This window comes from Spermophilus citellus, assembly GCF_964194105.1.
Source record: "Spermophilus citellus genome assembly, chromosome: 11".
NCBI classification, from domain to species: Eukaryota; Metazoa; Chordata; class Mammalia; order Rodentia; family Sciuridae; genus Spermophilus; species Spermophilus citellus.
The window spans coordinates 97,037,064-97,052,176 of NC_138192.1; the positions used below are offsets into that span (position 1 = coordinate 97,037,064).

General features: G+C 35.3%; 1 protein-coding gene across 1 annotated transcript in view; it reads right to left on the reverse strand.

Annotated features, from left to right (window-relative positions):
• The window catches only part of DNAH7 (dynein axonemal heavy chain 7), a gene marked incomplete at both ends in the record, with an annotated part of 288,918 nt that overhangs the window by 6,364 nt on the left and 267,441 nt on the right, over positions 1–15,113 (reverse strand). Inside the window, 5 exons of the mRNA XM_081261736.1 lie at positions 2,680–2,783; positions 5,963–6,140; positions 7,820–7,972; positions 10,574–10,804; positions 14,334–14,471. Of these exons, the coding sequence (XP_081117862.1) occupies positions 2,680–2,783; positions 5,963–6,140; positions 7,820–7,972; positions 10,574–10,804; positions 14,334–14,471 (804 nt within the window). The remainder of the gene's footprint in view (positions 1–2,679; positions 2,784–5,962; positions 6,141–7,819; positions 7,973–10,573; positions 10,805–14,333; positions 14,472–15,113) is intronic.

A 15,113-nucleotide genomic window follows, 5' to 3' on the forward strand; every position in this document is an offset into this window, starting at 1 on the left:
CACTATACTAGCCTTAAACTATACTACAGAACAATAGTAACAAAAACAGCATGGTATTGGCACCAAAACAGATTGGTAGACCAATTACACAATAGAGGACACAGAGACTAACCCGCAAAATTACAATAATCTTATATTAGACAAAGGTGCATTGGAGAAAAGAGTCTCCTCAACAAATGGTGCTGGGAAAACTGGAAATCCATATGCAACAAAATGAAATTAAACCCCTATCTATTACCAGGCACAAAATTCAACTCAAAATGGACCAAGGACTTAGGAATAAAACCAGAGATACTGAGCCTATTAGAAGAAAAAGTAGGCCCTAATCTCTATCATGTGGGATTAGGCCACAACCTCCTTAATAAGACTCCTGTGGTACAAGAATTAAAATCCAGAATCAATAAATGGGATGGACTCAAACTAAAAAGTTTCTTCTCAGCAAAAGAAACAATCTGTGAGGTGAAAATAGAGCCTATATCTTGGGCCAAATCTTTACCCCTCACACATCACATAGAGCACTAATCTTTAGGGTATATAAAGAACTCAAAAAGCTAAACACCAAATAAATAAATAAATAACCCAATCAATAAATGGGTCAGACACTTCTCAGAAGATGATATATAATCAATCCACAAATATATGAAAACATGTTCATCACTAGCAATTAGAGAAATGCAAATCAAAATCACTCTAAGATTTCATTTCACTCTAGTCAGAATGTTAGCTATTATGAAGATAAACAACAATAAGTGTTGGCGAGGATGTGGGGAAAAAGGTACACTCATATATGCTGGTGGAAGTGCAAATTGGTGCAGCCAATATGGAAAGCAGTATGGAGATTTCTTGGAAAATTGGTAATGGGACCCCCATTTGATCCAGCTATCTCTCTCCTCGGTCTATACCCAAAGGACTTAAAAATAGCATACTACAGGGACACAGCCACATCAATGTTTATAGACGCACAATGCACAACAGCTAAACTGTGGAACTAACCTAGATACCCATCAATAGATGGATGGATAAAGAAAATGTAGTATGTATACACAATGGAATATTACTCAACAATAAAAGAGAATGAAATCATGGCATTTGCAGGTAAATGGATGGAGTTAGAGAAGACAATGCTAAGTGAAGTTAGCCAATCCCAAATAACCAAATGCTGAATATTTTCTCTGATATAAGGAGGCTGATTCATAGTGGGGTAGGGAGAGGGAGCATGGGAAGAATAGACGAACTCTAGATAGGTCAGAGGGTTTAGAGGGGAAGGGAGGAAGCATGGGATTAGAAATTATGGTGGAATGTGAAGGACATTATTATCCAAAGTACATGTATGAAAACATGAATTGGTGTGAATATACTTTGTATACAACCAGAGATATGAAAAATTGTGCTCTATATGGGTAATAAGAATTGTAATGCATTCCCCATCGTTTTATATATATAAAAGCTTAAGACCAAACAAACAAACAAATAAAGCAGTCAATAAATGGGCAAAAGAACTGAACAGGCACTTCACAGAAGAAGAAATACAAATAGTCAACAAATATATGAAAAAAATGTTCAACATCTCTAGCAATTAGAGAAATGCAAATTAAAACTATACTGAGATTCCATATCACTCAGTATGGCAACTAACAAGAATAAAAATAACAATAAATGCTGGCAAGGATGTGGGAGAAAGGTACATTGCTAGTGGGAATGCAAACTGGTGCAACCACTCTGTAAAGCAGTATGGAGATTCTTCAGAAAACTTGAAATGAAACCAACATTTGACCCAATATCCCACTACTCAGTATATACACAAAGGATTTAAAAATCATCATACTATTGTGAAGCAACCACGTCAATGTTTATAGCAGCTAAATAAACAATAGCTAAGGTATGGAACCTAGATGCTCTTCAACAGATGAATAGATTAGGAAAATGTGGTATATATACACAATGAAATATTTTTTAAAAAAGAATGCAATTATGGCATTTGCTGGTAAATGGATGGATCTGGAGAGTATCATGCTAAGTAAAATAAGCCAATCCCTCAAATTCAAAGGCCAAATGTTCTCTCTCATATGTGGATGCCAACACACAATAAGGGGCAGGAGGAACAGAAGTTCATTGGACTAGACAAAGCACTTTTGGTCACTGGAAGACCTGGGTAGAGCATTAGAGATCTGAGTCATCCATATCTGATGGGTGTTTTCTCAGCTAAGGCTGAGCCAGGGGAAGCTGTGCTTTCAGTTTTAGCTTTATAAGTAAGTGTCCTTTTCACAGTTTATTTAGTACATCTTGTTTACCTTTTCCTGTGTTTTTTTTTTTTATTTCATTGTTTAAAGTGACTCCCCAGTGCACGCTGCAGTGCAGTCCAATGTTAGTTAAGTGCATGTAGGCTGTGTGATGCAGCAAGGATACCGCGAGCTTTCTTCAGGAATGAGTTATGTGCTGTTGCCCATGAGCTTATGTTACTGATCCAGAAATATGTGTAAAATAAGATGGCTTTGAACAGAAACAAAACACAATTATTTCTCAATCAATTAACAAAATTGAAACTGCAAAATCTCAACCCATATTTCCCCTGGGTTTATGAATTTTCGAATCCAATGTTGGCAGAAACTTATAGAGCATTATTATCCCAAATAACAAGAATTGGCTGTACATGTATATATATCATTAGGAAATACTAACCACAGGCATTGTATCATAAAGAATTTTTGGATGTGATTCCGCAAGTTTCTTGATCTTTCTATTCCAGGAAGCTCCATCCAGAAATAATCCATGAATGAAAACACCTAAACATAAAAGAAATGTTATATAACACTTTATCGATTTTTTTTATATTGATTGAGCTCTCAATCTAAAATTCCTACAAGTGAATATTATGCAGGTGAAGCTAGGTTAACAGTCCTCCCTTCCCCTCCCACCCCTTTGCCCTATCCAGTGTTCATCTAATCCTCCATCCATCAGTATCTTTTACAGTGTGTTATATAATAAGCTGTATAGAAAATGAATTTTTAAAAGCTTATATAATTAAGGAAGCAATAAGTTTTTTAAAAAAACCTGGCAGAAGAAGAAGGTTTTTAAACTTTCTTTAATTATTTAGCAATATGCCCATTCTGAATATATTAAAAATAAAGGGATTCTGTACAAATGGTAGGCTAGATCTGTGGCTGGGAAGAAAATGATTAGTTACAAGATAATGTGTATCTTAAGGACCTCTTTCCCCCATGTCTATTTTTTCTTAAATGTGTACCTATAATAAAACTGTTTAGATTAAGTATTAAAGATGAAATAAAAGGTGGTTTAAAGGTTGGGTTAGATTCCATGCATTTGTAGAAATTAAACAGCATGAATTTGGAATTTCTACAATAGCATTTGAGGGCTTATAATGTGCCAGACACTGATAGGCACTGAATAAAGAAGGTTGAAGGCAAATAAGGTTATGGTTCTCAGTATTGGTGCTGTCATAGGAATAGAGACCAGAAGGAAGGAAACAGGTAATATGATTGCAGAGTGTGACTAATGCTGTGAAGTTAATAAGCAGAGTAGTTAAAAAGGATAACAAGGGGAGTGGAGGCCTTAATAGATTGAATTTTCACAAAGGTTATCTTCTGATGACCTGTAATTTTTAAAGGAGAGAACCCAAAGTTGAGAAGTGGTCACCATGATGAATCTGGGCTTAGGAATAGGGCATTCAAAGATCCCAAAGAGAACAAAATTTGAGGTAGTCTGTTGACTGTGAAGGTCAGTGTGAATTAAGTAATGGCACATGATGAGCTTGTACCTGTGAAGTCATGTAGGTGGAGAGCAGCCAGAATGTGCCTGGTCTTATAGCTGTGGTAAGAAATCTGGGAAAATATCATTATGGTCTTATTTAGTTGTCTGATTTTTCAATGTAAGCTAAAGCTGACATGATCTTCATGTTTACATCTTTCAAAAACTTCCAGGGCTTCTGTGTAAGTTAAGGATTATAAAGAGGTAATGACAGTAGCAGGGAGATAATAGGCTTACGTAGGGGTCTAGATAAAAAATGGTGGTGGCAGTAAGACTGTAGGTGAGCAACTGCAACTGATGTGAGAGCTATAAGGGAGAAGAATAAAGTTTTGACTCTATGGCAATGGCATTTATTAAAATTAATTGTAAGTTTTTACATATCCAGGAGACACTAAAGTGGACATGTTAGTGTAGCAGTTGGATATAGCTGTCTGGATCACAGAGAAAAGATGTAGATTGCAGACTGGGGACATTAACAAGGAGATGGTTAAAGATTCAGAACAGAATAAAGTCACTCGGGGGGAGAGGATGCAACTAGAAAAAAGAAATAATCCCAGGACTGAATGCTCAGAAACTCCAGTATTTAGAGGAGCACAAGCCACCAAAGAAGTATGAATGTGGCCAATAAGAAAAATCAGTATAAGGTGATATACTAGAAGCAAAGGAAGAAGAATGTCTCTATAAAGACAAAGTTGGCAACTGGTGAAAACTGCTAAGGCTAAGATGAAGACAAAAGGGAATTTGCTATGTTTGTCAACATGGAAGTCATCAGTAGCTGTGAAAAGTACAGCACTGGTTGATCAGAGAGGATGAAAAGCACACAGGAATTAGGAGGTGAGAACCTGGAGACAACTTTCCAATATAATTACTTTGAGAGATTCTGCAATAAAAGGGAGAAGAGTTATAGAATAGTCCGTGGGGGTGTGTGGATGTAATGACAATTGGAATTGTTTTTTGATTTAAGATGAGCAAGATTTTAGAGCATGCTGTGTGTTGTTTCAGATTTTCCAGCCCTGAGTGGGATGATATTGATTCTGGAAAGAAAAGGCACAATTAAAGAAGCAAAGACCTGGAGAAGTACAAGGAAATGGGGTCTGGATTCTCAGAGGGTGCAGATTTTGACAGAGTAAGAATTTGGTGGTGCTGAATGCTTTCTCCTGAAAGCTTTTGATTTTTGCAATAAAGGATGAGGTGAGATGGGGTAGAGGTAAGGAAAAAGGAGAATATGAGAATGGGAAGGCAAATTTCGCAGGGGAATAGTAGTAGGATGGCTTTATGTTGCAAACCCTTTGGTGTGACAATCAACATAAAGTAAAAACATTTGGCACAGTAACATAATTATCAAACTCTGTTGTGACTGCATATAAACTTGCCAGTATCTCCCACTAAAGTTTAAACTGGTTGAGGGACTAGGTCCTAATATTTCCCTGTTGATATGTCCGGTGCCTAAGGAAGTGAGCCAGTGAATTCATAACTCAATGATGAATAAGGAAGAGTTGACTGTGAAACATTAGTTGAGGCAGTATATAACAGTCATTTAGAAATAGATGTCCTTCATTTAAAGACAGCACCAATTGGGTAAAATTTAGAAATCCATAGCATTCTTAGAAACACTTGTTTAAAATAGTTTAAAACTCTATCCACTGAATTTGAAATAAAACATCAGAGTAACCACAGAGTTGAAAAGCAATTGATAAGGAAAATAAAGATTTCCTCACAACTAATCTGTAAATCATAAAACAAATGCTCATATTAGTTATAAGTTTGGGAATGCTGTATATAACAGGAAAGATTACATACTTTAGAACTCTACAAAAGTACACTCTTTGAGGGATCAGGAAAAACCTCTTCCTTTTCAATGCCGCATCATCTTGATTCCCCAAGGCCAAAATAAGGTTATGGCTGTTTATCACATGTATTGTTAATTTAATGATTTTTAAAAGTAATTTCTAACTTACACAATTTTGAAAAAAATATAGGGACATATACTCTTTTTTTTTCAGATTCATCTATTGCTAGCATTTGTGCCCCATTTACTTTATCATATATCCTCTCTCCATAAATTTTTTCTCAACCATTTTGAGGTGAAGTTACCTACATGTTGTTTACTTTTTTAATAGCTGAGGAAGGTAAGCAAGAAGTTACACCTCTGTTCAGTGCCAAGATAAAAGCAAACTCATTCTCTTACCCCACTTACCATCTTCAGGACCATGTTTATAGTCTTTGTCTTCCATCACCTCATAGTCAAACCCAAGGAGATCAATGGGAATAGTGTATTTCCTGGCGTAGTTCTGCTGGGCACCAGTCAGGAAGGCTTGGGTGAAGAAGAAGCCAGAAAGCCAGAAGACTGCAGGAGGGCCAACCTCATACCATTGCTGTGGTGGATCAAAACACAGAGTCCTAACGATAGTCTTCAATTTTTTTTTTTTTAAAAAAGTACCTTTGCTTACTAAAATGTGTCCCCAAATATTTTTGTTTTCTTTATCTAAACTAGTAAATGAACTCAGGGATGACAAGCCAAAAATAAGTAGCATTCAGTGTTGATGCTGACTTTCAACTTCATCTCTCTCACAACAGCTTGGGAATTACAATGTGTGAGAATGCAGACGTAAATGTCTGTTTTACACACGCCCAAAGGTTCCTTCAGAAAATCCCCATACCACACTGAACATCTGATATGCACTGTTGCCCAAAATATGTGACTTAGTTGAACAGGAGAGATTCCCATAGTCTGGTCATGAGGTTTATTCTTTAAAAAATTTTACTCTAATAAATGAGAGTAAAATTAGCCATTAGTACCTAGTAGACTATTCTGGGGAAGTTTTCTCTCTTATTTCACCAAAATATAATGAAATCTGACATATAGATACACATGATATTGCACAAAGAACTCCTGAAAAAAGCAGGGTAGTAAGAGCTTATGGTCTTCAAGGTCTTTAGAAATATCCAGACTCCTTAATTATTAATATCACAGATTCTAATTCTGACCTGGCTGAATAATGACTTTAAATAATAAATTATAGAGGCCAAGCTGAAACAAATCAACTTGAAAAGCTTTCCCTATAAGAGCCCAAAGCAGAGCCTCATCTTTCCAGAACAATCTTAATTCCTTAGCATCCAACTCATAGAAAAGAGGGCCTGTGTTATGAAAAAGGGAATTAAATCCACTTATCCCTAAAGCAATTTCCTCACAGTTTTTGATGCCTCATATACAATACCTAGGATATTAACTGATATTTCAAGGATATAACTATTAATAAGGGCTGGGGTTGTAGCTTAGTGGAAGAGTGCTCGTCTAGCATGTGTGGGACACAGGGTTCAATCCTCAGAACCACATTAAAAAATAAATAAACAAAATAAAGGTATTGTGTCCATCTACAACTAAAACAACAACAACAACAACAACAAAAAACTATTAACAAGAGCACCAGTAAACACAGATATTGCCAGTAATTTGGAGATAGGCTTCTTCCTATTCAACATTTCCAAGACAATCAGCCATAGAGGTCATTGCTGTCCTGTGCTAAACCAGCTAAGTAGTGATTTCATGACCAAAAAGGTTGCCAGGAAAGGAAGAAATCAAACTCCTCACTAATAACTTGTATAGTTTTATAAAATGCTCTGCTATAAATATGTGTGTGTGTGTGTGTACTTTTAATTTTATGTGGTGCTGAGGATGGAACCCAGTGCCTCATGAATGCTAGGCAAGTGCTTTACCACTGAGCTGCAACCCCAGCCCCTTTATAAGCATCTATTTTAATGCTAAATATTTAAAGGGAAAGTCAACATGCCAGATTTTTTTCTCTTTTCAAATGCCATTAACTTCATTGAACATGAATACATACTCTAAAGTCAGAACTTCCACTTCTAGTACTAGTATTGTGACTATTCAGTGTGACAAGTATATACATCATATAAAACATTATTAAATAGTGGCCATTTGTGTCTGGCACTCACAGCAAACTAGAGAATAAAACTCATGTGTTGGGCACTGTGATGAAGAAAATTAATCCAGAAGAAAAATAACAATGTATGTTAATTTGGATAAACTTACCTGCAAGAATTTTAGTCTTGCAAGGAAGTCATTCACATAGCTGCCAAGTGGTTTAAGGCTTGGGTAGGATTTACCCATCCACATTCCTGGAATTTTGACATTCAAAATGCTTCTAACCACTTCTTCAAGATCTGTAGACATCACTACAAGCCCCTGAAATACATTTAACCTTGCTAACATGAGAGTATAGATTATGAATAGCCAGTCCTCTTTTAAATACCTTCTTTACAATTATGCTAACAGAAAGTGAAGATATTTGTTTTTGCTTATACAAGGACATCCTAGAGTCTTTGAACTAGTCCTTAAAAAATATTAAGTTTTATTCTAACAAAATTTACTGGAAAATCACAGTCTAACTTTGACTTATTTCTTTAATAAATGAACAAGTAATATATTTTCATTCTGTCTTCTTAGAGGGACAGTGATAAAAATTAGGAAAATTATATGAAATGGTTTGAAAAGTTAAAATATTTGGAATACCATTGTGAAGTCTAGCTGACCTTGTTCTATTTTGAATCACTGATGCCCACATATTGAAACTTTGAGTTTCTTGAAAATTTCTGCCTATTTTGATCTTATAATTGGTCCAGTTATGATTATCATTTCTGTTTTTCCTATATAAAAATATTATTTCAACTAACATATGGAGAAGATTTTACAGTAACTGTGATAGACTAAACACACATATTTCATTTGCTGCCTTCTCAAAATTCCACTGAAACAATATTAAATACTTTTTTTTTTAAAGGCATGAGCCCACAAGTGCAGAAAGGAACAGGAATTGATAATAGGAACACAATTTTGGGAGTGAGAAAGCACGTGGACTGCTGATAGTTGATTCAGGAGTTACAAGAAACCTTATCCTGAAAGGAAAGCTAAGAATCAGCTAGATATACATTGAGGAATGCTCCCAAGCATTGGGAATTAATAATCCTACATAATTCTGAAAACGAGGAAAGGAGGATGCTATTAAATATGAAGGATTTTGAAACCTGATTTATAAAACAAATTCCTAGGTCTTCTTCCCCCCTAACTGCACATCACTGACCTTAAATGTAACCTGGAAAGGAAAATGCAGAAATTTCTGGAGTGGGGGATGCCAGGTCTAGTTGAGGTCAGAGTTATCATCATTCATTTGCACTCTTTAATTTTCAGACATCAAGTTTTCATGGTACTATCTTCAGACCTCTTAGACTATAGTGTCTATTATAATGAGCTTTCTTCTATTAAGTGCTCCTTATCTAAAATTCTTGGGACCAGAAGTATTTTGGATGCTTTTAGATCTTGGATTATTTGAAAATATATCATATATATAATATTATAAAATACAAGAGAAGCTATATCGTATAAGATATTTAGGGAATAGGACCTAAATCTAAACACAAAATACATTCATGCTTCATATACATTGGTTGCAGAGATCATCTCAAGTCTGGTTTTTCAAATTTGAACATTTTCTTTCCCAAAGTAGGGAAATATAAAGAAAATTATAAGTAGTTCATATAGTTTGGGTGGATGGATGAGAGAAATTGATGCCTCAAAGTAACCTAGACTTATTTGCACTATCAAAATATTTGAGGTAATTTATAAATTTGTTTCTAAATAAAAATCAATGTATCATAGACTCTGAAATATATTTCCAGGCTTTACTTCCCTCTTAAACTCTAAAGCATGTATCTAATAGTAATTCTACCTCTCCATTAAGTCTATGAGGCATTTCAAAATTAATCTGAGTGAAAAACATTCTTGACTTTCTCCCCTTAAACCTGTTCCTTCTCCAAGCCTCTACTTCCTAGGCCAAAGGAGGAGGAGTGATCCTTGACTCCTCTCTGCTCACTCCTCCCACAGCAGTTTTCAGTCACCCTAGTAGACTCCTAAGTTGATAACAACATTAGCGACCACATCTCTCTCCCTCTAATGCTACTACAAGAGGCCAGCTCAGATGGACTACTTCAACTGTGTAAGGAGCATTTGTCTGTGTAAATCCTGGTCCCCTACATGACTTTCTCCAGGGGCCAGATTAACTTTTGAAAATGTAAAATAGGTCAATTAACTTCACTGCTTAAAAACCTTTGAAGCCTTCCTTTTATCTTCGTATTTTAAAATAAAATTCAAGATCCTAAGCACGGCCGATAATGCCATCATGATCTGGTCCTGCCATCTCCCTCGTGCTCACGTGCTCTAGCCACACCAGTCTTCTTTCTGATGCTCCTGGACCATGACACGATTGTTCTTCTCTTGACTTTTACACTCTCTCTAAAATGCTTTTCCCTCAATAGTCCTCTGGCTTTCCCTTTAAGGTCATTTTGGCCTCTGTCCAAGGATCAGCTCCTCAGGAGGGTCTGATTCAGTCTGACAGAGCTTCTCAGCCATTATTCTCTATTTCCTTACCTTGTTTTATTTTTTCCACGGAATGTATCATTTACCAATATTATAAATGTGTTTACTTATTTTTGGTTTGTTTCTCTCTTTAGAATGGAAGTTTGCAAGGTCAGAGGCTTTTTTAATTCTTTAACATTCTGTGTCTCTTTAGCGTGTATCTTATCCAGTGTGCTACTGCTATGAAGCACACTCTATACTTATCTACCTGTATAACTGTTGCTACCAGAATTCTGTTAAGTTCCTAAAAAATCACGATTTTTTTTTTAATCCTCAGAACCAAGAACAGTGCGTGCACAGTACTTAGGTCTCGTAAACAGTTGCTATTAGATTAAAACTATGTTTAACTCAATGATTTTATGTGTTTCATCTTACCTTGATTGCTTTTTGAATATTAATGCATGATTCTCTTATGGTCTTCAGCAACTTATTGAACCGCCCCATCTCTTGGACAAGTACAGTGTTCATGCTTTGAGTGTAAGTTGTTGGGTACCTCCTCATGGCAGATTCAACATCAAAGTTGTTTGGAAGTTTACCTAGTATGTCACCAGCCACCTCGTTTACTACTTCATCTGATGATTTTGCACCAGCACCTGCTGAACGAGACTATGAAGAATCCAAATTATAACTCAAAAATCCTCATACAATTCTAAGAATACCTGCAAAGGAAAAATCTAAGGTAAATCTTCATAAGCATGAACACTGTTCTGCAATTTTATCCATGAGGCTTCACACGAGATTTATTAAAGTGATGATAACACACATGGTGAGGGATTTCTTAGAGAAAATGATTGTAAGAGAGGAAAAAGAGAGGCATGTGATGTGTTCAGAGGCAAAACAAAATCTGGAGAAAGCAAATAAGTTATAGGTTTAGCTGCCTGGGTGAAGGAGAAGGATCCGATGCTGCAGATGGAGGGAGAAAAGCATTTAAGCTCGTGCAGTAGCCAAGTGATGGTGAGAAGGAGGGAATCTGATCTGCTTTGAAAAAGCTTGCTGCAAAATATATTTGCTAATAACTCTGGGGCCTACTGGTCACCAAAAGTAGAAATATAGTTTCCTCCTTGAACCTGCAGGGCAAAGAAAATAAGCTCATCTTCTCTAAGCAGTTGGAAGAGTTATAGAGAAAAGACAGACTTTAGTGATTCACGTTGGAAGCAAGGAAAGAAAATTTCAACTCAATTTTTGTGTTTTATGTTTACTGTGACACTGTGTAAATGAATCTATATTTTCTGGAAAACCTCTTTAAATTCTCACAATAAATGAATGTATGTATATGTGTGTGTGCCTGTGTGTGCACCGAAGGAGAATAGCATATTAGAAAATTCCTATTTTTTCAGTCCAAGGAAATTGTGTTTAGTCTTCTTTTTTTCCTTCAGATTTTACATTTCCTTGTTTCTATACTCTAAATATTATGTTTACTTAGGTTTCTACCTACCCATCACTTGCCACTATAAGATCCTATTAAGTTATACAATAAGCAATTATTAATAAGTTTAATTATGCTAGTAAAAAGAGATATTTATGTGTATTAATACTTTATTATAATCACAAGATACTTGTTTTACAACTAAATATGTAAAAAAAAACCCATGAAGAACAAAAAAGATGATGAACGTTTGACCAAAACTAGTGCAATGTCTATTTCCACTTCATCGAAAGAATCAGATGCTGATTTCTATTTGCATTTTGACTTACACTTAGGTCCTATAAAAGCATTTAAAAATTTCTATTTTCTAATAGTAGCTGTGCCTCCATAAAAAAAAAATCACATAACACCCAGGCCTATCACCTATCAAAAAAATGTAATAAAAATATTTCAGTAACAGACAGTCCCCATATATATTTATCACATACCAAAACCACATAATTGGGGTGGGTGGTAGGTTTTTGAAGGTAATATCCAATTGATAATAAGAATAAAGAGCAATTGTGTGCTATTTATCTATAATTGTTTATCTTAGCTTTTTCTTTTTTACTACCTGTCCTTAGAATTTTTACAATTACCATTGGAATATTATAAGGATTACTTTTCCTTTATTAAATATAATAAGTGAAATTTATTTTTAAGGACACATCACAGAGTGTAGCCTTTTTAGAGATACTGCACCATATTAGTTTTCTAATATTCTAAGGTCAAATAATTTTCCTATTCAAAATGGAAGACGGCAGTCAAGCATAAGAAAAAGATCTCTGCAAAAAGTCACATTCTCAACTCTGATACTTCCCTCTTTCATTTTTTTCTGTTTTATGTAAATACAACAATACAAAAAGTCTTATCAACATTAACTTGCTCTCCAAGCGATGATGTTCTAGTCTCTCTGTCTCTGAATTGTGATTCACTGAACTACTGCTTACCCATTAGTCTAATTGTACTTCCAATCCAAGTTTGAGTATATTAAAAGAGGTTGTTGAATCACATACTGAGAAGATACCCTTGTGAATTTAAACTTATTTGTTTGGTTCTGAGTCATTTTCTGTTGGAATGAGCCTACTGTTTTATGTGTTCTATAATGTGACACACCCCATCAAGTTTAAATAAAGCCAAAAGACACTGTAAGTAAATGTCCTGTTGTCAGACTATTATGCACTACATGCCATCTAATGTTCCTAAAGATTTACTTATTCCTGTTTGTTCACATACTTTTATGGCCACCCAGGCAACAATGACTTTAGTGCCATCAATGAGTAAAATGGACATAAAAAAAAATCTTTGTTCTTTTTGCCTGGTTAGAAAAATGTCACTATAGATTAGATTAGAAATAGGAGTTCTTTGGGCTTTTCTGTCAATAAGTACCCTCCTAATTCTAAGATTTTTCAGTATCTTTGGCTATCTGCCTTCGAGTCACACCATTTCTAGAATCTAGAAGGGACCCGATAGGCTAGCAGTTCAGAGCACAGGTTCTAGAGTTGAACTAGTGTGAACCAGGCCGATTGGGTTTGTGTCCTGCCTCAAAACTGTACCAACTGACATTGAGAAAATTACTTAATTTTTGTGTGCCTCAGTTTTCTAGTTGTAAAATGGGAAGAATAATAGCTCCTGCTTCATAGGATTGTCATAAGTATTACATTACTCTACAGAAAGCCCTTACAACAGTGCTAGCACACAGTAAGTACTACATAAATATTAACTGTTATCATGTTTACTTTGAGATTCCATAAAAGTTAAAAAAATAAGTTAGAATTCAGCTAGTAGGATAATTTGCTTAACTGAATATTTATACTTAATTATTAAAATTTCATTTAATCAGTATGAGAATTCTTGTTATTTGGATTAATTTAATTTGCTTCCAAAAATTAAAAAACAGTGAGCACATTTAAAGGGAGAATAATACAAGAGAAGATCTCTTAATGGATGAGCAAGATTAGCAAATGATTTCATTCAAACATACTGACTGATGTTCACGACATGCTAAATGCTGGTGCCTTTGAAGACTATTCTCCCAGCTGTGATGCATTTATGCTCTCACCAGTAGGGCTGAATGTCTGCCAAGGATCATCTGCATATTTCTTCTAACCCTTTTATTTTGTACTTACCAAACAATTATATGCTTTAAATGTTATGCAACCTGATAAAATATTACCATGAGAGGATCTGTTTCTATAGGTAAAATGTTTATGAATATATGTATGTATGTTTGTAGTGCTGGAGATCTATCACAGAACCTTATACCTGCTAGGCAGGTGTTCTAACACTGAGCCACATCCACAGCCCTTCTGCAATATTTCATAAAGGTAAGTCACTAAAAACCAGTTGTTTTGAATTAGTAAGAGACTAGAAAATAAAGCAGGCAAAATTCTAGGTAGCTTCTGTCTTCAAACTGCTGCCCAAGTAACTTTGATATTCTTTTTTCCACCTTAAAGAAGATTTAAAAAAAAAAACATACATTGTAGTTGGATAAGACTTATGTAAGAAAGAACTGAAATTCCTAGAAGCAGAATGATATTCACAGAATAGGTCTTGATTCTAAAAGAGAAGATGAAAAAAATTGCATGTGATGTACTCTATGTTTAAATCTGTATTTAAGGTATGTATGTGTTTTTTTCCTTATCCTTTAAATATCTTTGACTACTATACATGAGGCTCAGAGAGCATCCCTCACAGGCTCAGACGTCAACTCGTGCACACAACACACACCTGTGTAAGAAGAATGTTATCAAAAAGCAGTTGAGTTTCTGACTGATCTTTAGTGATATCTGCATTGGCATTCATCCCAAAGATTTCTGGTGCTGGGGTCAGTGGCAGAGTCTTTGTGTATTCGATGTAGCTTTTGTGCTGAAAAAATAAGTAACAAGAAGTTGGGCGATTAGAAATAAATTGCATTGCAGAACTTCATATATGAGAGAGATAATTTTCGACATAAGTTATTGAGTTGGATGAACCTGTAAGACTGGACACTGAATGCTTTAATTTTCTTTTAGTCTGGGCCCAAGTTTAAAAAACAATATGGACATGTTTTTAGAGGAAAAGGAAATCTCCCACTCAATTGGAATGGTTTTTTTTTTTAAATTTTTTATTGATTATTTAAAGCATTACATAGCTCATGATATATCATCTTTCATACATTAGACTCAAATTGTGTTTTGAACTCCCATTTTCACCCCAAATATAGATTGCAGAATCACATCTGTTACATATTCACATTTTTACATAATGCCATATTAGTGTCTGTTGTATTCTGCTACCTTTCCTAACCCCTACTATCCCCCCTCCCCTCCCCTCCCCTCCCATCTTCCCTCTCTATCTCCCCTGCTGTTGTTCAATTCTCTCCCTTTTTTTTCCCTCCCCCTTGCCCCTCATGGAATGGGTTTTAAACAAGGGAAGGAGAAATCTGGTAACTTCATTTAGAAATTTCTTCCAGAGGATTTTTTGTGTCACATTCTGTTGTGACTATTCTTAACTTATCAGAATAAAAAT